The sequence below is a fragment of the Taeniopygia guttata genome, chromosome 24 (assembly GCF_048771995.1).
Source record: "Taeniopygia guttata chromosome 24, bTaeGut7.mat, whole genome shotgun sequence".
Classification (NCBI taxonomy): domain Eukaryota; kingdom Metazoa; phylum Chordata; class Aves; order Passeriformes; family Estrildidae; genus Taeniopygia; species Taeniopygia guttata.
In genome coordinates this window covers 1213511-1237056 of record NC_133049.1, presented here as the reverse complement: position 1 = coordinate 1237056, position 23546 = coordinate 1213511, and the positions used below count along the sequence as shown (strand labels likewise).

General features: G+C 54.9%; 1 protein-coding gene across 1 annotated transcript in view; it reads right to left on the bottom strand.

The window, feature by feature from the left end:
- ETS1 (ETS proto-oncogene 1, transcription factor) overlaps nucleotides 1–23546 on the bottom strand; it is an 80702-nt gene that overhangs the window by 49341 nt on the left and 7815 nt on the right. The window contains 2 exon segments of the mRNA XM_030290856.4: nucleotides 21018–21162; nucleotides 23383–23465. Coding sequence (XP_030146716.4) covers nucleotides 21018–21162; nucleotides 23383–23465 — 228 coding nt within the window.

Sequence of the window (23546 nt, the reverse complement as noted above, 5' to 3'; positions counted from 1 at the left end):
AGAGCTCGATGTCCACCTTCTCCGTCTTGATGATGGTGAGATCCACCGCCGCCTTCATGGCTGGGGCAGCGCCGCGGGGGCGTCGCGCCGGGAGCGGGGGGCGGCGGCTGAGCCCCGCCGAGCGCGGAGCGGGGCGCCCGGGGCAGCGCGGCCGGCGCTGCCTGCCTCCTCCCGCTGCTCTTCCTCCTTCTCCTCCTCCTCCTTCTCCTCCTCCTCCTCCCTTCCTTCCTCCCGCGCTCCCTCGCTCCGTCCGGGCTGAGTTGCGCTCCCGCTCCGCTCCGCTCCGCCCGTCGCCGCCGCCGCCGCCCCGGCCGGGCTGAGCCGAGGGGAGGGCGCAGGGCCGGCCCCGAGCGGTGACAGCGCCGGGACCGCCCAACCCGCCCCGCCCCGCCCCGGAGGCGGCCCCGGCCCGGCGCGGCGGGGAGCGGAGCCGGCGCTGCCGGGGGGATCGGGGGGATCGGGGGGATCGGGGCTCCGGGGACCGCGGGGGCGCAGCGCATCCAGGGCGCCCCCGCCCCGAGCTCGGCTCGCACCCCGGCCCCCAGCAGGACGGGTTCAGAGTTTGAGCACGCAGCCCTGGCTGGAGCCGCTGCCCAAAACCGATAGTTCTTGAAACCAGGCCGGTTGTGCTCACCCTGCCTGTCTCGACATGATCCGCTGCCTGTCACACTCACCCCTTCGGCTCCCATCACCCCTTCACGCTCACATCAGCTCCTCACATTTCCATCTCCCCTTCGCATTCCCATCATCCTGCCCGGAGCAGCCCGACCCCCTTACACCCACAAGCACACCCAAACTCGGGGACACAGCCAGGGCAGAGCGGTGCACATCGTGCCGTGGTGGGTGACAGCCAGCGGTGGTTGTTCCTGCCCTGCTTGGTAGAGGTGGGAGGCCAAAGAGAGGTGGGAACTGACTGGATAAAAACCATCTTGAAGATGCAAGATGAGTGTCATGCCAGTGCAGCATGGAGTTAACAGAAGAATATCGGTTTTCACATGAAAACTGTTTGATTGTGTTTAGGTAGCACAAACTTGAGACCACAAACGGCACAGCAGAAGGAGAGTATGACTCACAGATGTCAGCTTACCGGTACGGAGAAAAAAAGTCATTAGCAACCAACTCTTGTGGTTCTGTCACTCTGAAAGTCTTTTACAGCTCCCGACCCTGGCACAGATCAGGCTGCTCTCATCGAAGATGGGCTCAAGTGAACACAGGCCCTCAGGAGCAGCTGCCTGGGGTCATGGTCACTGCTCAGCCCTTAGGATGGACCAGGGTCCCGCTTGCAAACACCCCTGAAACCTCCCGAGGCCCCGAAAATGAGCTGCAGATGCAAACGCTGCAGCTCAGATTATTTCGCTTCTGCAGCAGGGCCTGTCTCAGCCACCACGGTGTATTTATAGCGGGGAAGTTTGTGCAACTGAAAGAAGCCGCGAGGCTGCCGGGGCCAGACAAGGAGAGCGGCTCTGGCTGCACACACACGGCTCTGCAGGGCAGAGCAGCAGGAGGGCTGAAAGCTGGCACAGCTGGGCAGGGAGCTCCAGCCCCAGGTTCATCTTCCTCACCCAGTGGCAGCCTCTCACATTCCCAATTTTACAAGCAATCTTGTTTCCAATTTACTTGCAAGCTGAGTTTTGGACAACCTATTCCTGCAGCAGCGGAGTGGGACCAGGGATTTGCTGTGATGAAAAACTTCCCTCCACTGATTCCCGAGGGCTCAGGAGAACCTGAGCTGTGCTCAGGCAGAGCACAGGGCTGGAAACCTCAGCTGGTGGTTTGAAACCTACCACAGGAATGAGCCTGGAAATCCGAAGGTGGGAAGAGGATTGCTCCAGGGATAAAATGTGGTCCCTCCCCGGGACAGGATCGTGTGCTTGCACCTGCCCTCGGTTTGGGTTTCTTTCTTCCCCGTACAGCAAGGATTGAAGGAAGAAACTACAGAGAGGAGATTTAGCAGAACATTTCTAGTTGAAAATCAGAAGGGGAGTCTGGAGAAACAGCTGCCTTTCTATCTGATCTCTGATCCCTCCAGAGCAGCCTTGGGCAGAGAAACCCGATGCAGTTATCAGAGCCCCCAGCCCTTCCCTTCCCTCCCCTGGCTCCGGGCTGGGATCGGCAGGGAGGGGAGCGGAGGGGGTGCCGGGGGTGCCGCTGTGTGCAGCTGCCTGAGGAGCCATCAGAAAGCACCTGCGGTCCCAGCGGGTGGAAATGAGCCCGGCTGGATCCTTCACCCCGCTCGGAGCGCGGCTGCAGCAAACCACAAGCCCCGGACCGAAAGGGAGGAGGAGGCGCACCGGGGTCACCGGGACTTGCCCAAACACAGGCTGGGACAGGCTGCTGGCGGCACACAGCACAAATCAGAGGCCCTGGATGGAGCTGCCACAGATGGAGCTGCAGCAAGAGAGGAGGCAGCGGGTGCCCCGAGGTGTCTCTGCCCTAGCCTCGCCCCCCGGGCTCCCCTTTTGGCTCAGCCGCTCCTGCAGTTACAGTCTCGAGGAGTGGCTGCTCTCCGGGACACCTGTACTGGAGATCCTTCTCTTCTGGAGCAGCACAGAGGCTCTAATAAAGACCTTTCTCACAGCCTGTGGGGTTTTTAGCAGGAGACATCCACGCTCTCCTGGCATCCCGGCTGAGCCCTGATCCCACAAAGCTGATGACACTGAGCCCAGCTTGGGGCAGGATGGCTGCAGAGGAGCTCTGGGCTTTGCCTCACCCCCTTGTGCCTCCCCAAACCTGTGTTCCATTTTGCTGGTGCAATGCATGGCAACCCCTACACGCAGGGAAACTGGAAATGCTTCCGAAAGTTACACCAAGGCAAAAATCCCCAAAGGGGAGGAAGAGAAGAGAGTGGCTGCGGGCAGAGGTTTCCTCCCAGGGCAGCTGAATCTCTCCTTCAAACTCCATCCCAGCAGCCGCCTTAATTTGTGTTCACTTCAGAGCTGCAACATGAAAGCCCTGCTCTGAGCTCCAGCTGAGCCGCTCAATGGCTCAGTGTTCGCAGAAGGCATGGAAGGAATCCATTGATTAGTTTCTTCAGCTGGGATGTGACCGTTCTGAGTCCAAGACCTGCCAAACATGACTTCGCCTCAGCAACTGGTTCCTATTTGCTGCTCACAGGCTTTAGGAAAATCTTTCCTCTTCCTCATCCAAGTCTCACCCTCGTTTTCCACTGTGTCGTTACCGAACGTGAAACCCGCCGGGGCTGTGTCCGGGAGGGAGGATGCGGGGCCGAGAACGGCCCTGCAGCCCAAAGATGGGCGATAACCCTCTGCCCTCCTGCCCAGCGCAGCCCCACTGTTTGCAACCGCTGGGAACAAAGAAAGGATGGGCAGTAATGCCCCATTGTTCCCAGGATCGCTGACTAACCTTGGGTTAACAGAACAAGAATAATTATTATTCATTTAGCACTGGAAAGGTGTTAGGAGAGCGAAGCCTTTGCTGTGATTTCCGAGCCCGAGGACGGCTCTTCCATGACCTCTCTCCTGGCTGGGATGGCTCTTTCACTTTTCCACGGCCAAATTCATTCCTGTCCCAGCCCAGGGCAGCTCCTGGCTCTCCTTCAGATGTCGTGGGGCTAGGCCAGCTTCTCCTTTCCCTCGCCTTTCCCCATTCCCATTCCAGCAGGAATTAGGTGTAACTTCTGGTCTGGAGACGGAGCTTTTCCGAGCACTGCTGCTACCAAAACATGGGGTGAAATACAACGGCCATGTAATAAAGTGGAGCATCCACCCAGCTGTAATGGCCAGGAAATGAAGAACACCATATCCAATTAAATCTGCAGGGGGATATTTATGGCAGAACGTAATTAGCCAAATTGGAGCCTTCCCCAAAACTGCCATGGGATTTTTAATGACCGCGAGCGGTCAGGGATTGGGTTTGATGTTTTGTCAAGTAAACAATACCCAGAGGGCATGAGACAAAAATCAGGAGCAAAGGGGAAAGGGAAAAGGAAAAAAAAAAAAAAAAAAAAAAAACAACAACAAAAAAAAACTGTCCTGCAATTCCAGGGAGAAACAGAGACATGAAAGGATTTATCGTAACGGGGACATTGTTGGAAGGAGCAGCAGCCACCACTCCAAGAAAGGAAAGAGCAGGGAGGTGGCCCTGGGTGGGGAGGTGGCCCTGAGCAATGAGAGGAAAGAGCGGGCAGCTGCCGCGGCCGTTCCCCTGGGAGATACCTTTCCTGGAATTTAAAACGATACGAGAAGTTCTTTCAAGCGCCGAAATAGCCGGGAAGTATCGGAGTATTTTGGTAGGAGGAGGCGGGTTAGCCCTGCTGGCTCCAGCCCCGTGTTTGGCTGGGCATGGAGCGGAGCCCGTTGGTGGCACATCCTGCGCGGGGTCCCGGAGGGGATGAGCCCGGCCCAGATGTGTCCCCTGGGCTGGGCTGGCTGTCCCTCCCCTCTCTCTGGAGGCACAGGGCCGGGCTCTGGGGGCAGCAGAAGCGGGGCAGTGCCCCCCAGCCCGGCCCGCCCGGCCACAATGCGCTGCTGTCAGTGCCCGGCCCCGCTCCGCGGCTCCTCTCCCTGCAGTGCCGCCGGGGAGGGCTCACAAAAGCCGCTTTGTGGCCAGCGGGGTCAGGGCTCGGCACACAGAGCCCGCGTGGCTGTGTCACAGCCCTGTCACACGCCGGGGATCCCGAGCCGGCCTCGCAGGCTGCTCCAGCATCCCCAAGTGCCTCCCTGAGGTGCTGATCCCGCCGCTGAGGAGCTGCTCTGGGCTCGGGCAGTGCCATCCCGATGGGAACTCCTTTGGCAGGGGGGCTGTCACCCACTCGTGTGACAAAATCCTCCTAAGCTGCTCTGCAGGGCGGTTTGCTCTCCGGACATCTTCCTGCTCCCCCCCAGTCACAGCACCGAGCTCCGGGTAAACGCATCCTGAAGGGTTTTGCTGTTGAACTCCCAATATTCCCAATTTCACCGAACATGTGCAGCCAATACACATCAAATCCCACCTGCAGGACGCCTCTCTTGCCTTTGCTCACATCTCCTGGCTCGGATCTCTGTTCTCAGAGCTCTCTCCTTCAGAGCACACACACAGCAGCCAGCTCAGGTTTGAGTGGCACAGCTCTGCTTGTGGCTGGGCTCTTGGCACTCACCAGTGTCTCCTTACTGAACTGATCCCTCAGCACCCTTGAAATTCCCTTCCCTGGGTTACAAAGGAGAGCCAAAGGAATCTTTGCTCATAAATGGTCTCCTGACAGCCAGACTGTGGTCACTGACGCTTATCTGCCCTTTCCATCCTTCAAAAACCCATCACCACAAAAACACCACCCACTGCTTCACCAAACACCGAGGGACAGCCACGTTTCACTTTACCGAGGCCCGAGAGACTCAGAAGCAGCTCCCAAGGGAGGTCAGTCCAGCTCCAAGCTCTGCTATAGAGTCCACAGCCTGAGAAGTGGCAGCCACCAGGACAATCCCGTGCTGGCAGCCAGTTGGAAATGATCAGCCCAGGAAAATAAACCACAGCACTGCAGTGACCCTCGGGTTAATGCCGGGGCCAGGACAGAGGGGTTCAAGTCATGGAAGTTTAATTCCTGGCCAATATTTCCACCTTTGGGCCTCCATCCCTTTTTGTAATGACACTTTCTCCCCTCCCAAGGAGCTGGGAGCTCAGCAGTCCCAAAGGAAACTCTCAGGGGCTGGGGACCGTGGTGGGGTCTCTCCAGACAGAGATTTGATGGGAGAGCTCAGAGAGAGAACTGGGATCTCCATCCTTTGCTCCACAGGACCCTGCAAGGCTCAACCCACCGAGATCCAGCAGCCAAGGTCCCTCCACCCCAAACCACTGTCCTGCCCAGGCCACCAGGTGACAAGTGCACACTAGAGAGATAATTCGGGGCTGGGGGCACGATTATTCCATGTAACCCGTGCCCGGAGCATGGAAATTCCAGGATGAGACCCACAGCCCTGGAATTGCCCTCCCCAGAGAGGCTCTGCCAGCAGAGCCACCCCCAGCATCTCTCCTGGATGAGGGATCCGCCTGCCAATGCGCCTCAAAGGGGAAAAACCCTCGCCCGGCGCTGGAAACCTCCTCTCCCGCAATTGTCCGCGCTTGGCAACCTGGCCTGGCAGTGAATAAACGCCGGGGAAATATTCCTCCCTACACGTGTTTGGGTTTTTCGGGGTGGTTTTCTTGGCCACCGCTCCTGGCTCTCCAACAATGCCCGGCTTGTTCGGCCCCGCGCTGCAGGGCAGGCTTGAATAGATCTGGCTAAAATTATAAGCGGGCAGCCCCTGGGCTCTGCGAGATCACAGAGCCCACGCTGGGGCTGAACAAAGCCCCCGCTATTCCCCAACAATTAGCCCGGCTAAAAGGACATCTATCTCCTGCCATCAGAGCCACCACGCGCCTCCCAGCCAGCCCATTGTGCGCTAATTCAATAACACGCCTCTCTCCCCGGGAGAGGTCCGAAATCCCCGGCCGTCAATGGGAGCAGCCGGCGGGGCAGGGAGGGAAGCTGCGGGGGGACACGGGCACCCGGGACAGCTACAGCACCTCAGGGCCACCTCAGGGCCACCCCAGGGCCACCTCAGAGCCACCTCAGAGCCACCTCAGGGCCACCTCAGGGCCACCTCCAACCTCATCCAGCGCCACCCCTGCCATGGGTCCCACCGTCCCAGCTGCTCCAAGCCCTGTCCAGCCTGCCCTGAGATGCTTCCAGGGATCCAGGAGCAGCCACAGCTTCTTAATCATCCTCACGGGGATTAACTCCTTCCCACCCCCCATCAAACCTTCCCTGTTCCAGGCTGAAGCTGTTCCCTCCTCCCATCCGCAGGGAGCTGTTGAACAGAGATCCTGGCATCCAAGAGGGTTCAGCACACTCTCCTTCCCTATCCACCTCCCAGCTAACTGCCTGCAGCAAAAGCCATGAAAACAGATGATTTATTTATTATTTTTCATGCTTTGCTGATGGTTGGAAGAAAAACTCAGATGCAAATATTTTTTCTAAATATGTTCCTGGCTGATACAGAGCAGTTTGTTGTAGGGTTTTTTTTTTTTCTTTTTCCCACACTTCTTGTTGGGTTAAAGCAGTGGAAAGAAAATAAACAAGGAAAATGTTGTGTCATTCAACCAGAGCTAAAACTTTCTATTTTTGCACTTTTAATATGGGAAGGAATTGCAACATGGAAAAAAAGAAAAAGCCTATTAAAAGTAATTTGTTAACAAGCTCTTTTCACCCAGTTAGTTCACCTCCTCGAGGAAGATTCTGTGGGAGGGGAAGGTCTTGGATAAGGATGAGGCCAAAGGGAAGCTGGGAAGCTGATTTGTGTTCTGTGAGATGAAACAAAATAGCCTCTGGGACTTGGAGTTTCCTTCCAATCTGAAAAGGAGTTCTGGGAAGTGAAGAAAATCCACTCAGATGATGCATCAAACACCCCAGGGCTGCCTGAAATATCCTGGGCCACCACAACCATCCCTGGGGGAGGTGGACATGGACCTTCTGAACACCCAACCTGCACCAGCTCCAGCCAAAAGCCACGGCAGGATTTCTCCCCATCCCAGCCCAGTTCCTTGGGCTGAGCTCCAGCACAACAGCCCAGAACTCCCAAATCACTCCAGATGTTCAGCACCTTTCCTCACACGCTCCCAAGACCCGGAAGAAATTCAGTTCCCTTCTGTCAAGGCCCCAGTCAGCAATAGTTGCAAATATCCCTTTTACCCTCTTTAAATCATTGTTCCCCACCTCTGGCTATTTCCATCATCATTTTCACACTGGGAGAGCCTGGCTGGAGGACTGGGAAGGTGGGGCAGCAGATTAATGAGCTGATTTCCTGTAGACCTGCGGCTCCAGGCTGGAAGCAGCTGGACCTGCTGCTGCAGACAGAGCTCCATCCACCCAAGGCAAACAGAAAATCCCCATCCCTCATCCCTCGTGGAGAGGAGGCAGCGGGAGGAGGGACACAGAGGAGGGGGAGGCAGAGCTTGGTTTTCTTCTAATGGGAACCAAAGCTGGCTCCTGCTTTCCAAACCCACCCTGGGGAGCAGCTGCTGGTGGAACTTGGGTGGGAAAAAGCTGGGAAGCTTTAGGAATTCATCAGGGAATTACTAATCAGTGCATGTGCACACCCATAGGGTTCCACTGGAAAAGCACAGGGATCAACTTGGTGCACACTGTTGTTGAAATCATCTTTGCCCTTCATTCGGGAAATGCAAAGGTTTTTCACCAAATAACCAAATTTTACAGGGATGCATCCACAGGGCCAGGAAAAACAGCATTAAAAGAGATGCCATGGCTCACACGAAGGCCCAGAAGGGGCTACACAGGAGTCCAGCCCCAAACCCAGTTTAGCATAACCCAGGAGCAGCTTCCTCAGCCCTCCGGCAGCTTCAAACCTCACAGCCAGGTTTGAGAGCTCCATTCATCCCAAACTCCCAAATAAAGGGCAGGAGCCAAGAAAAAGCTGCCTCCCCTCACCCAGCCAGTGCCCTCGATCCCAAAACTCTGGGAATGGCTCCACGGCCACTTGATTAATAAGGGCCCAGGGGGAAAAACCGTTTATATAACCTCGTCTTCTCTAAACTTCCTAAGTGCTTCAGAAAGTGGCTGCCCAGGAAACCCAAACTGGAATCGAAAAATATTATCCTGCCATTTATAAACATCCCTGGTGCTAATGAAGTGAGGAGCGGCAGCGACGGCCAGCGAGGGCGAGGTGCTCTTGGCAGGCGTGGGAGAGCCCCAAACCCTGACTTTGGGAGGTTTTTGGAGGGGAAGGTCCTCCCACCATGACCCAGTGCCGTTGGAGCTGTGAGGCCCGGGGAGGGCTTTGGGAAGAGGGGTGGCTGTGGAAACGCAGGGCTGGGGGAAATGCAGGGGGAGAAGGGCAGGGTGGTGGCAGCCAGGCAGGAGCAGGTGGCTGAAACCTCTCAAATCGTTCCCTGAGCTCGCAGCACATCCTGCTCCTGGACAGCAGGGAGGAATTTCGGGGCTTGCTGCAGACTCTGTGGGATGAGCTGCCCAGGCCAGGCTGCTGGTGCAGGCCAGCAGAGCACGGCTGTTTACAGCACTGTGCTCTGAATAAACACTGAGCAGCCCAAATTTAGCTCCTGGGTTCAACCACCCCGCTCCTCCTCGCAGCCCCTCCATGCACATCCCCAGCACAGAGCCAGGACAGCAGAACACTCCAGCCCACTGCTCCATCTGCTTTCCCTGCTGGCATTTCCCACGGAGATTTGTTTGTGCATCAGCACCAGAAAACGCTGAGGTTTGCCTGGAAATATTTGGATTTGGTTTTGACAAAATATTGATGATTTCCCCCCAACAATCTGTCGGTTTTGGCAGCAACAAGGAGGAAATAGGAAAAAAAAGAGGTTTTTCCTCAAGATATGGGGACTGAGCTGACACCCAGCCTGGGACTCAGCACAAGGAAAAGGCAAAGCAAAGCTACTGGGCTGCCTCATGATCCTGTCAGTCTGATTACTGCAGAGCAAGGAGAACTGCTACTTCCACGGAGGGGCTGCTTGCCTGGATGGGAGCACAGCCCCAGCTGCCAGACAGAGCAGCCTCTGCTCTCCTGGGGTCAGGCAGGGGCTGGATGCAAAGCAGAGAAGAGCAGGTCTGGTCACCCCTGGAGATGTCACAGATACCCCAGGGCAGGAGCTGGTGAGGAGCTGGTCCAGGGCAAGAGGAGATGCCAGCTTTATTTCCATCACTGCCTTCCAGAATTAGGCCTGTCTCTGGAGTCTGGAAAACTGGGTTGAAATCTCCCAAGCACAGACTCTTCTGCAAGATGCCTGGAGCTGACCAAATTAGAATTTTTTCCATGAACAGGCTCCCTTGGGGCATCTCTTCCTTTTTTCCTTGTCTACCTCAACGCTGACATCAGTTTGACCAAGCAAGAGCTCCCTGGCCCAACTTGAACCTCAGATGTGGAGAGTGAATCACACGGACCTGGGACAAAGGCATTCCTGACTTCTGAAAAAGAGCTGCTGCTGAGTTAAGGAGAAGGAGTTTGGGTTGGATTTCCTCAGAAATCAAATCTCCCCTTTGGTGGAGCAGTAAATTTTCTCCATTTTTCCTAAATACCAAACCCTGGCACAACTTGAGGCTCTTTTCCCTTGTCCAGTCCCTTGTCACCCCTGAGAAAAGACAAACCCCCACTGGGCTCCCCCCTCCTGACAGGGATTTGTGGAGATCCCAGCTTTGCATCCCAAGCTGCCCTTGCAGCATCACAGGGGAAGGAAAAACATCAAAAGAGAAGTCCTGTCTGACCTTTGGGGATCAGAGGTCCCCAAGGCAGCTCCAGGGCACGGAGAAGCTCCTTTCAGGAGCCTAAAGCTGGAAATAAACCCACATGCAAAGTCCACCCTCCATCCCAAGCTGTTCCCACACCTCACTGAAGCCCTCACCTGACATTTTGGAGTGTCCCATGACTGTCCCCCAGAGGAACCATCATCCCAACACGCAGGGCCTGGTTATCCCTGCCTGCTTCCACAGGGGCCTGTCCCTCCCAGGAACCAGGGTCCACCTCTGCTCCAACAGCCAACAACTGACCCAGTGCAGCTTTCCCAAAGCCTATTGATCCCAAAGCCCACGGGGGAAGGTCCATCCCAGGGGCTGGGAAACTCCAACACGTGCTGGGGACACGACAGGCAGCTCCAGGCAGCCAAGACTCACTTCAGACGTCTCTTTTTGTGTGTAATCTGAAGCACTTGCACAGCCCTGCTCTCCAGGGACCCTCAGCCACTCTGCTGACCTCACTGAATTAAGTATGGCAATAAAATGTGCAGGGAATTAATCATCTGCATCTCCAACGTGAGAAACTGCTGTGCAGGGGCTCACAGGAGCGCTGCAGGCATTTAGGGATCTCACTCCAAGGGAAGGCAGTGGGGTTGAGATGCCTAAAGACTTTCTGGTAAGTAATGGAGCCAAGGTCTTCCAAACCCCAGCTGTAAGATCAGTCTGGTCTCCTGGACATTATCCCTGAGAGCCCTTCTCCCATAAAAAGCCAGGCTGGACAGGACTTGGAGCAGCCTGGCCCAGTGGAAGGTGTCCCTGACCAGGGAACAAGGTGAGCCTGAAGGTCTCCTGGCCCAGCCATTCTGGGATTCTCTGTTTCCATGGCCATGGGTGCTGGGAAGAGTCACCAGGACTGGGGGCTTGGCTGGATGACCCCCCAGCCTCTGGGAAGAGGAGGTTGCCCTGTGGGGTCCTTGCAGTCCAACAGCTCCTTGCTGCAAAGCTGGGTTGAAGAGTCTGGCAGGGCAGCAGAGATCAAAAACCCCATATTTCCCCCAGAGGCTCCAGGTAAGGTGAGAAACATCACAGGCCCAAAGCAGGCTCTGGAAAAGGAGGTGCAGAGAGCTCTTTTGGAAAGCTCAGCCCTAGCTCTGCTCAGAAAAGGAGGAATCACTTCCATTCCCATTGACAGCAGGGGCAGCTCGGGCTGATTTCTGTCCCAGTTCAGGAGAGCAGAGATGCTGGGCTTTCCCAGGGCTTTCCACATCCCTCCTAATGCTCTCCTTGCTTCTCTGAGCCTGGTGCTCCTTCCTGCCCTTCCCCTCTCCAGCCTGGACAAGCTCCCAGAGATGTGCTGGGGCACGGGACAGTCCCATCCTCCTGGAAGTGTCTCTGTGTTGGAAATAACAATTAAAGAACCGAAAGACCCTCCTAATTGCCCCTCTCCCTCCCCCAAACGTCTGACAGCAGTTTCTCAGGCTGAAGTGATGCAAATAGCTCAGATAAGGCTCTGATAAAGTATCTGTGCTCTCGAGGGCTTATCTGTGCTGAACACCAACTCCAAAAATCCTGAAATTTGCCCCGTGGGACTGTCTCTGGAGCCTGATTTCCATCTGAAGCCCTGACCTCCAGAGGCTGCAGAAACAGCTCCTGTTCAAATGCATTCTTGAGATAGCAGGGTGGGACCGGGCAGGTCTGCAGCTCCCCTACTGCGCTATCTGGGATTTGCCTCCTGCTGGGAATGTCGCAAGAGCGGGGCTGATGGCTCAAGGACCGGTGACGGCACCTTTCGCCACCCGCTCACACTGCCAGCACCGAGGGAAAACCTCTGCTGGGATGGAAAGATCACTTTCCCTTGGCTAGAGAGTGTTCCGTGCTGGCTTTTGCTTTCCAGGCGGAGGGAAGGCTGTGGGACAGCTCAGGGTGCTGGGAATTCCCTCAGGGACCGTGGGCATCAGGATAAGGTTTGGAGTTCCTGGGGGCAAAGTCTCCCCGGATTCTCTGCCAATCCCAGCCTGGCAGGATGCAGAGGGAGTCAGCAATCCCTGGCACAAGGTCTGATGCAGCAGAGCTGCCTCCCAGCAATGGCCAGTCTCTAATTATTCCTAAATTATTCTTATTCTAACTTATTCCTGCTTAGCGAGCCAGCCCTTCCAAAAACAACAGAGCTGCAAAAGGTGTGAGACCTGGGAGTGACACCCATTGCTGTTCCCATTCCTATTCCATTCCCATTCCCATTCCATTCCCATTCCCATTCCATTCCCATTCCCATTCCATTCCATTCCCATTCCCATTCCATTCCCATTCCCATTCCCATTCCCATTCCATTTCCATTCCATTCCATTCCATTCCATTCCATTCCATTCCATTCCATTCCATTCCATTCCATTCCATTCCATTCCATTCCCATTCCCAGTGCACAGCTCGGGATGGGAAAGCAGCTGGGAAGCCCAAGGCCAGGCTCTGAGAAGGACAATTGGGATCTCTCTGCAAGCTGGTACAAAGGCCCCTGGGCTCTGACCTGGCCTAAGACCATTCCTTGTCCTGTGGGAGCACCAAGGGTTCCCATCTCCTGGCCAGATCCCACATTCCGTGTGCTCTGCAGACACTGGAGTCAAAGAGAGCAGGAAGGATTCTTCCCCCCCACCCCCGCGAGGGTTTGTGACCAAAGAATCCACAATCTAATCATTTATACACCTCATGCAAATCTGGCAAGGATGAGAAAATGGACTTTTCTGAAAACCTTTCAAAGCTCTGCAGAAATTGCCCAAATCCCACTGATCCAAGCAGAGAGAGATTTCCTCTCTGCAGAGGTTTGCAGACGACAGGCAGAGTTCTCAAGCAAGGATAATGATGAAATTCTATAGGATGGCTCATAAACCAGAAAAAAAAATCATTTCCTACTAAAATTTCCCAACAGATCATTCCCAAAGGGCCACAGGACTGCTGTGGAGTGCTGGCTCCCCTTCCACCCCAAAAACTGGGATTGAGGGAAAACGTGGGCAGCTCTGGGCTCCTGGGGCTCTGCAGCACTGACAGCACCAGGGTGAACCATGAGGTACCAAAACCAAGGGATTGAGGGAAAACCTGTGGGCAAGGCCCAGCTCAGAGCCCCATGGCAGCCTTAGGATTAACTACAAACCCCAAAATCCCAGGGACTGAGGGAAAATGAGTGGGCAGAGCTCAGCTCCCAGCACTGCTAGCCCAGAGTGAACCACAAGGCACCAAATCCCAGGGATTGAGGGAAAACGTTCCATGGATGGCACTGGCAGCCCCTGGGTTAACCAAGAGACACCAGATCCCAGAGATTGAGGGAAAACGTTCCATGGATGGCACTGGCAGCCCCTGGGTTAACCAAGAGGCACCAAATCCCAGGGACTGATGGAAAAGGAGTGGGCAGAGCTCAGCTCCCAGCACTGGCAGCACCAGAGTGAACCACAAGGCACCAAATCCCAGGGATTGAGGGAAAACGCTCCGTGGCACTGGCAGCCCCAGGGTTAACCACAGCGGCGCCCTGTGAGGCAGCGATTTCTGCTTTATTTCAGCAGGGGAAGTGTGTCCCGGCCTGATTAGCCCAATGGTTTCCTCTTTTCCCATAACCTCCAGACCCCCATGGCCTAAGTGTTTACTTTCTGAAATAAAAAATCTGCCAGTGTTTTTCTTTTTGCGGGGCATGTGTATTTTGGGAGGACTGGGGGGAGGGAAGCGGAGGGGGAGCTGAATGGGACGGGAGGCTGGCGCACACCTCCCTCCCCTCTCCCACCCCTCACCCCTGCTCCTTCCCAGCTGCAGCCCCAGAGCTGAGACTCCTGGCTTCGATGTGAGGGAGAGAGAGAGAGAAACGCATTAATGAGAGAGTTCAGGCTCTTGCTCCAGCAGCCATAAACACAAGGAACATCTGGAGGGAGAGAGAAGTGCTCCAAGCTGCCAGCAGCTGAAAGGATCAGGCTGTTGCAGGGTCCTGCATTCCCCACTCCCCACAGCCCCTCTGCCCGCCCTGCTGTGCTCTCCTGGCATCCCACTGTCCATCCAGGGAGGAAACACAACCAGACAATCCTAAAGGTTGGAGAAACCCTCTAAGATCACTCAGTCCAACCATTCCCCCAGCACTGCCAGGTCCACCACTAAACGGTGTCCCCCGTGCCACATTTACACTTTTTTTGAACATTTCAAGGGACAAGGATTCCACCACTTCTCTGGGAAGCCTGTTCCAAATATCTCTCCTCACTTCTGCTACCTACCCGGTTCCTCACCAGCCCAGCAAAGCCCCCTAAGTGCTGCTACAAGGGCAGGCCACAGGCAGCCAAACCCTCTGGGGAGGGTGCTGTGCTGCCCAGTGTCCCCACAGGTCACAGTTCCGAGAAATTTTCCTGGGAAAGCTCAAACAGCACACCCCGCCTCCCCCAAGCTGTGCTTTGCGTGGTCTGTCTGAGGTGTTTGGTGGTGCAGGATGGTTTCCTCCTCCTCTGGAAAATCAGCAGGTACATCCAGCTCACTCCATCCCTATAGAGGGCTCAGTCCTGCTCCAAGGGCACCCCAAAACAAGGTCTCTTCTGCAGGCAGCCTCAAGGTATCCCCGAAACCCTGGGCAGGCTGTGGCTCGGATCCCTTCTTCCCAGACATCCCATTGTCCCTCCCGCAAGGCACACTGGAGCTCTCAGTGCTGCTGCTCATTTTTGCAGCTCCCAAACTTGAGCTCTGCCTCTTGCTGAGCTCCCACCCCCTTGTTATACCTGAGAACCCCAGCAATCTCCAGGCTGCTCCCAAAACCCACACACCGACATTCCAGCTCTCCCCCAGCCTCATCCCGGGGCCCAGCGCCCTGTTCCCAGCTCCATCCCTCATCCCCAGCTGACTCTGCAGCTCAAGTGGGAAAAGAGCTCTGAGCTCATTCTCTGCTGATGACCGAGGCACAGGGAGCTCCCTGGGGCTTTGTCTTGGACAGGCAGCACAGGGAATTTTCCAGAGTCAGGCAGGAAACAAATGGAAAACTGAAAGTCTGGATTTTTGTCATTCTGTTGCCTCAGTCAGTGCAAATAATCCTCTCCAAGTGCTGAGCTGCAGCAGGTCCCAGCAGCTCTGAGTGTCACGGGAACCCCTGGGTGTGTTTTCCTCACCTGGGAAACACCAGGATCCTCAGGAGCCAGGCACTGCACTTCCCACCGGCCTGAGAGCCAGGCAGGGACTGCTCGTGCTTCCCAGCAGGTTCAGACACACCACAGGCGTCCCACAGCCCTGCAATCCTTCCCAAGGCATGGAAGGATCTCCTCTCTCCACCAACAGAGTGGAAAGTGCCCTTAGCAGAGAAAATGATGTGTGTCCTTCAACAGCCCAGAGTGTCCCAGCACAGCAGCTGAGACTGGCCTTTAACTGGAGCCCATGGAGCACCCAAAGGTCCACAAAGGAAAAGTGAAAAACCTCCATTTCAGCCCTAAACAGCTCCAGAGCCAGAGAGGCTGTGTCACCTCAGAGGCCAGAGGGTGACAACAGAGCCCAGCAGCCTCACTCAGCCCTGGGCCTGGGAGAGCTGTGGATCAGGGAATGCTGCAGCAGGCTGGGAAGGGCAGGAGTTTGTGCAGGGCTTTCTCTGAGCCATGCAATGATTTCCCATCCAGTGCCTCCCTCCCCGTGGGGCTCACCCTGATTTCCCCCCATCCTGCTTCCCTTCACCTTCCTGCACATCCTGCATGTCCCTGCTCCTGGTTTGTTAAAGAGGGTGAGGAGAGCCTGGCTGGCCCAGGGGTGATCCTGGATAACCCAGGGGTGATCCTGGATAACCCAGGGGTGATCCTGGCCAGCCCAGGGGTGATCCTGGCTAACCCAGGGGTGATCCTGGATAACCATGGGGTGATCCTGGATAACCCAGGGGTGATCCTGGCCGGCCCAGGGGTGATCCTGGCCGGCCCAGGGAAGGACTGGCCGGCCCAGGGGTGATCCTGGCCGGCCCAGGGAAGGACTGGCCAGCCCAGGGAAGGACTGGCTGGCCCAGGGAGGGACTGGCTGGCCCAGGGAAGGACTGGCCAGCCCAGGGAAGGACTGGCTGGCCCAGGGATGATCCTGGCCAGCCCAGGGAAGGACTGGCTGTCCTGCAGGCAGGAGCAGCAGCTGTGCGTGCCCTGTGAGAAGGCGCCCATTCATCTCAGCCAGAGCGTGCGGGGGAGGCAGCGCAGCACAGGGGAGGGGGAAGTGTTGGAGGAGGCTGAGAAAAGGAAGGAGGCCGCAGTTAAAAATAGGATAAAAGGACATGAAAAAAAAAAAAGCAGATTTAAAAAAAAAAATCTTTGCTCAGAAAATGCTCTGCAGCTGGAGAAGCCATCGGGCTGAGCCTGGTCAGCTTTACCTTCCCCCTTCTCCTCCTCCTCCTCCCCAAGCCCCCTTCCTCCGAGCGTGGGCCTGGAAGAGGGCCCAGAAAGCGCTCACAGAAAAGGTTTTCCTGCGGGGTTCTCCACCGGGAGAGGAGCAGGCAAGGAGGGGACACGTGGGGAAAGGCAGGAGGCTTGGCCACGGGTGTGGGTGGCCCCGTGGGACCCCGGCCGGGCTGGGAGCCGGGCTGGGAGGAGGATCACAGCGTCCAGCCCTGCTCGGTGTGGGGACAGAGCACACCCAGGTGCTCCTCCAGCTGCAGGGTCTGCCCAAACCAGCTCAGCACCAGGACAGCCCAGGCTGAGAGGACTTGATGCCCATGAAGCACCAGCTCAGCTTTTTGCTCTCCAGAAAATCCCTGGGATTGTTCAAGGCCAGCTGGACACGGCTCAAAGTGACCTGCTCTGGTGGAAGGTGTCGCTGGGCATTGGGATGGGGTGATCCTTAAGGTTCCTTCCAGTCCAAGCCACCCTGGGATTCTGTGATTCATTTTTCAGCGAAGCCAGGAGCACTCCCCTAAATGCTTCAGGAGTACCCAAAAGGTGGGAGTGCCCTCAGTCCAAGGAAGCTAATTCAGAACAACAGCTGTAGAAACTTCTTCCGCTGGAGTCAGAGTGGTTCCATCCCTCATTGCCATTAACAACAGTTTTATCTCCCCTATCAGTAAAGAAAACAAATCCACTCTGAGTAGAAGGGGCTGTAAAAGTGGCCTTGGCTCCTAAAACCATGTGTCCATGCTGAAATTGTCATGGAATCACAGAATCCCGGGGTGGTTTGGGTGGAAAGGAGCCTTAAAGATCATCTCATTCCAGCCCCTGCACCACGGGCAGGGTGCCACCCCCTAGATCAAGTTACCCAGAGCCCCACAATACTTTGATAATTCCACTAGCAAATCTTTTCTTCCACTCCAGTTTCACACCTAACCTTGTATAATCCAAAAACTATTCCCAGGGAGGAACACTGGGTCCTCTTTCCTTATGGATTCACCGTAAGGTGCTAGGTGTGGCTTTCTGCATCGTTCCAGCAGCGCTTTGGGCAGGCACATCTGCAGTTGGGTGGCAGATGGAGCAGTCCAGTGCCTTTACAGAGCTGGTGCCAAGGAGCAGAGCCCTGTCCATGAGCAGCCAGCAGCTCCTCTCTGGATGGCCTTGTTCTGTCACATCTGGGCTGGGCCTTTCCTTCCTCTGGTGATCCCTGGGCACTGACATTCCCAACACGTGCACCACACATTGTGGTACAAGCTGACAAATAAAACTGAACTCCAGTCCATTTTCAAATGTTGGCCTTTCAAGGCAAAAAAACTCCACCCCTTCTTGCTTTATCTATGAGCTAAATCCACATCAGGCTTTCCTTTATCCATATCACAGAATTATCTTATCAGCTTCAAGCACAGTGTAAATAAACTTGCCCAAGCTTCAAAGGCAAAGCATCTTCCCTAAACGCAAGCAGCCCTCAAACTCTTAGAAATGCTGTGGGTTTCTATTGCAGGAGGATATATTCACACTTGCATTTTCCTTGTTGACTTGTTTCTTTCACCAACATCAAGACCATGAAAACCAAAATAGCCTCTGGTGCAGCAGAAGAATAGATGACAAATGGTTTTCATGTGCAGCTGAGACACAAAGGAGAAATGAAAGGCTGTTCCTGGCCCCATATACAAATAAGAGTTTCCTCTCATTTAAAATTAGAAACTGCTCTAGACTGAAGAACCAGCAACAGTAAAAAACAAATCAGAGAAAGAGCACCTTGCATTGCAACAGGAAGAACTGAAAAGTAACTTTTAGGTATTGCAAGAGAGCCAGGGGCCTGTCCTGCTCATCCCAACTCATTAAAAGCTGAATCAAAACCTGTGGAAGACAGCAACAGCTTCTATTTCCTTCCCTGGCCTCACTAATGTTTGAGGCAGGCTCCAGCCTCTCCAACGAGAAAGTTCACAGAGCCACGGTGGAGTAAGGAAGATCTGGGCTGCAGATATGTTGGTCCCTGGAGAGAGCACTTTCACACAAAACAGGAGAGGGTTGGGGGAAAAAACCCTAAAAAAACTTTCCAGGCACAGATTTGTAAAATGTTTGAGCAAATCCGAATGCTGCCAGGGCAGATTTCATCAGAGCAGAGCTGACATCATGCTGAGAGAGGTCACTGACAGGACTTGAGCAAATAGCTGGAATAAGGATGCCTGGGAACAGCAGAGGGGCTTTGCTCCAGCCACAGGCACAGCTCTCTGTGTCCATCTCCTGCTCACATCAAGTGCTCACCAAAGAGAAAGGAAAAAAAGCCAAATGCCTGAAGCTTTGCCAAGGCGAGATGTCAAAGTGTACATCTGACCCGGCAGTCAGTGGCTCTGCTGAGCTCCTCAGCTGCAGAAAGTCTCTGGACATCAGTGCTTTCCCTGCCCAGGGGCCTGTGAGCACCACCAAGGAGCAGGAGCACTCCCAGGAGAGCAGCAGTGCCACAGGGGAGCTCACTTGGCATTTAAGTGCTTCAGGACAGGCTCATGCAGGACTGAAGTGAAACATAAAGTTCATCTTGGCCCTTGGCAAAGGTCACGTTGTGCAGCTCGAGCTCTTTTGTTGGTTCTGTGGGCAGACTGTGCTGGGGGTACCTGAGCCCTGAGCTGCTCCCTCCCCACCCAGCCCAGCCCAGAGAACACCTGCCCTGCCAGCTGCTCATCCAGACTCCTGCAATCCCAGCCTGGGCTGCCTTCCACGGAACCTGAAAGCTCATCTCATCCCACCCCACCTTCCACACCACAAGGAAGGGCCCAAAGTGCAAGCTCAGCATGAAAATTCATCTGTTGAGGCAAGAATCTGGTGCTTTTCTAGCAGCTTCCAAACTCTAAAGGTGTAGGAGGAGGCCTCAGCCAGGTCCAGGCAGGGAGGTGCTTTAGCTGATGGCCCAGCGTGGCCACTCCTCTCCAGCTCTGGTGACCACCAATCTCCCAAGGAATCAAAAAATCCCAGAACGGGGTTGGAAGAGACCTTAAAGCCCATCCAGCAGCACCTCCAGCCATGGGCAGTGACAGCTTCCACCATCCCAGGCTGCTCCAAGGGTCCCAGCCTGGGACACTTCCAGGGCTGGGCAGCCACAGCTGCTCTGGGCACGCTGTGCCAGTGCAAAGCACCGAGTTATGAGCAGGGTGGAATGGGAATTTGGGAATCCCAGTTTCCTTGCAAGCCTCCATGGATGCCACCTTGCACAGGCACTGAGCAGCAGCCACGCCATCAGTCCTGCACAGGGCAGGAGCAGTGCAGAGGATGCAGCCAGCAGCTTGGAAGGGGCACCCTGCCCACGGGACCCTCCCAGAGAGGCAGGGAGCAGCAAGCAGGGCTGAACAGAACTTCAAAATCCCAAAAACCAGCAAAACCACCAGCTGAAAGGGGAGAGGAGCACTCCCACAGCACAGCAGGGAAGAAGGAAGCTCCCATCCTTCAGCATCACTTCAATAGGAGGAAAACAGACACAAAACCTCCACATTTAAGGGTTTTTTCTGCTTTCTGGGCCAACCTTCACTAAGGGAGCCCCTTGGCACCATCAGGGCAGGTACCAGCCTGGTGATGCTGTTCCTGAGGGTGGCACTAAGGGCAAAAACCCCAGAACATGAAGGCAGGACTGGGGCAGAAAGCAAATCTGGAACGACGCTTGGAGGGGACACAGCAAGCAGAGCCTGGCGGGGTTCAGCTTGTTTGTCCAGCTGAGGCTGCTCCGAGCGCCCCAGAACAGGGGAGGTGCCACCTCTGTGTCCTACCTGTGCCACCCCCTGTCCTACCCGTGTCACCCCCTGTTCTACCTGTGCCACCCCTGTGTCCTACCTGTTCCACCCCCTGTCCTACGCGTGCCACCCCGTGTCCTACCTGTGCCACCCCTGTGTCCTACCTGTTCCACCCCCTGTCCTACGCGTGCCACCACTATGTCCTACCCGTGCCACTGCCATATCCAACCTGTGCCACCGCCATGTCCCACCCGTGCCACTGCCATGTCCTACCTGTGCCTCCTCCATGTCCTACCCATGCCACCTCCATATCCAACCTGTGCCACCACCATGTCCCACCCATGCCACTGCTGTGTCCTACCTGTGCCACCTCCATGTCCTACCCATGCCACTGCCATGTCCTACCCATGCCACCTCCATATCCAACCTGTGCCACCTCCATGTCCCACCCGTGCCACTGCTGTGTCCTACCTGTGCCACCTCCATATCCAGCCTGTGCCACCTCCATGTCCTACCCATGCCACCCCTGTATCCTACCCGTGCCATCACCATATCCAAACTGTGCCACCACCACGTCCTACCTATGCCATCCCCGTGTCCCACCCATGCCATCCCCGTGTCCCACCCGTCCCACCCCATATCCCACCCATCCCACCCCCTGTCCCACCCGTGCCATCCCCCCATCCCACCCGTGCCATCCCCATGCCCCACCCGTGCCCCCCCGTGCCCTACCCGTGCCGCCCCACATCCCACCCCGTGCCCTACCCGTGCCGCAGTGCTCCAGCCCGGTGGGCACCTCCTGCGTGGCGGGCTCGTCCCACAGCGGGCAGCAGGGCCGGGGCTGGCAGCAGGAGGCCTGGAAGCCACACGTCCCCCAGGGATCCTCGCAGGGCCCGGGCAGCCCTGGCTTCTGCAGGGAGCAGAGGGAACCGTCAGGGCAGCTGCACCCCGAAATGTGCGGGGGCACTGGGGCTGCCCCAGGATCAGGCAGCCAGTCCTGTCGGGCAGATCCAGCTCAGCTGGCTGAGGGTGCCAGACAAAAAGGGCATTTTTACAGCAGTGTGAGGGAAAAGTGAAGGTCAGGGTGAGGCTGAGGCTGGCAGGATTGCAGCTTGGGGGTCTCCATGGGGACACCTCGGTGGCAGAGCTTTGTTCCACTCCCCACAGCTGGAAATGCCATTTTTAGGCAGCAGTGTGCCCCAAAACCCCACAAAATGTGTGGGGTCACCAGGGGGGGCACTGACAGGGAGTCATATTTATGTCATATTTATATTCCTCTTCCTATTTATAGGGGTATTATTTGGGATTATTTTCTTTCTATTTGGGTTGTTTACATTGGTTTTATTGGTGTGTCCGCAGATATGTTTATACATGTGGCAAGCACACACGGGTATGTGAGTTATACGCCTCATATGAAATGTACAGATGCATATATAATTTATATAACACAATGTATTATTACCCAAACATTACATAATATACTGTATTATTATGTGCTAACACACAATGCATTATAGATGTACTAATTATATGGGTGATATAAGAATTTATACACCCACACCTATGTAATTCTAGCTTATAACTCTGTATAAATTCCACAGTTATTTTTATTGTATATGAAGCTAAATTTGTACTTTATAAAGAAAATACATTATGGAGAGGTATTTAGAAACATAGATTTTTTTTTTTTAATTGGGAACAAAGCTTTAATAAATGATTCCAGGATGTAATTTTCATTTTACTTTGTACACACCTATTTTATACATATATATTTATGTATATATATGTACACACCATATTTATTATGTGCATCTGTGTGTATATTTTATATATATATTTACCATGGATGCATACATAAATACATATATAGCATACAATAAATACATTGCATTTAATTGTTTGTCTCCCTAGAAGAGCACAATACTATGCACATACCTATAAATAAATGCAGGATGTTTGAATTTTTTATCATTGTTACCATTTCCCTGTGGGGGGAATAGATTTCCTTGATGGCAAATCAATATTTAAAAGCCAAATGCTTGCTTGGAACCATTTAAAGGAAAGCTATGAAGCTGCCTTGGGAATATTTCATGGCTCAGGATGGGCTTTTCTTCCCAATTTGGGGAAAATGTTGCGTTTTAGCACAAGTTCTGTGCCACCTCAGGTGTCAGCCCAGAGCTTATCTGACCTCTAAGGCTCAGCAGTTCTTTGGACAAATGGTTAGAAAGTCATTTCTCTAAGTAGAGATCTGATTTCTCTGATTATATTTCTCTGTTTTATTGAAATATAGATCAGATTTCCCTAAAGATGGATCTGATTTTCCTAGAAAAGGCTCAAATCCCTTCCCAACCTGTCCCAGGATCACACTGCACCTTTATTACACACAAGCAGCCATCAGCTGCAAAGAGAGCAGAGCTGGTGGGGAGAGGGAGCACCGAGCGCCCCAAACTCCAGGAAACCAGGGGCACCTTTCCCAGTCACTGCCCTGCTCCGGGCTGATCCCAGGGAGCACCAGAGCACCCCAAACTCCAGGAAACCAGGGGCACCTTTCCCAGTCGCTGCCCTGCTCCGTGCTGATCCCACTGCTCCCAGGGGAAGTCAGCAGGGGAGGGACAGTGCTGCCCCTGACAATCCTCCCAACGCCAGCACGGGAAATCCCACCCAGGATCCCGTTTCCAGGGGAGGTTTGCAGGCTCCAGAGGGTCAGAGAAGCTCTGGGTAAACATTTGGAATTCAGGACTGCCCTGAACTAAAACCTTGGATCCTCAGGAGATGTCACTGAGCTGGGCCAGGGCTGGAGAAATCACAGCAGCCTGAGAGAAAACTGCCAGGGTGGGAAACCAGCCCCAGTTCGTGATTTTATAGAGGCATGGAGAGATTCGGACTGGAAGGGACCTTAAAGACTGTCTCACTCCAAGCCCTGCCTACATCTCCCACTGTCCCAGGCTGCTCCAAGCCCCAGCCTGGCCTTGGGCACTGCCAGGGATCCAGGGGCAGCCACAGCTGCTCTGGGCACCCTGTGCCAGGGCCTGCCCACCCTCCCAGGGGAGAATTTCGTACTAAAATCTAATCTGTGCCCACCCTCATTCAGTGCAAGGCCATTCCCCTTGTCCTGTCCATCATTGCTTACCATCACTCCAGGCCAAGCCAAAGGATAAGGAGCTGCATTGCCAATGGTTGTGTCCATATAATAACTCATCATCTTGGAGATGCCTGCAGGAATGGAGAGGGGCATTAGATTCCATGCCATAAAATCTGACAGCACCAGCTAAACCCATGCTTTCCACAGCTGTA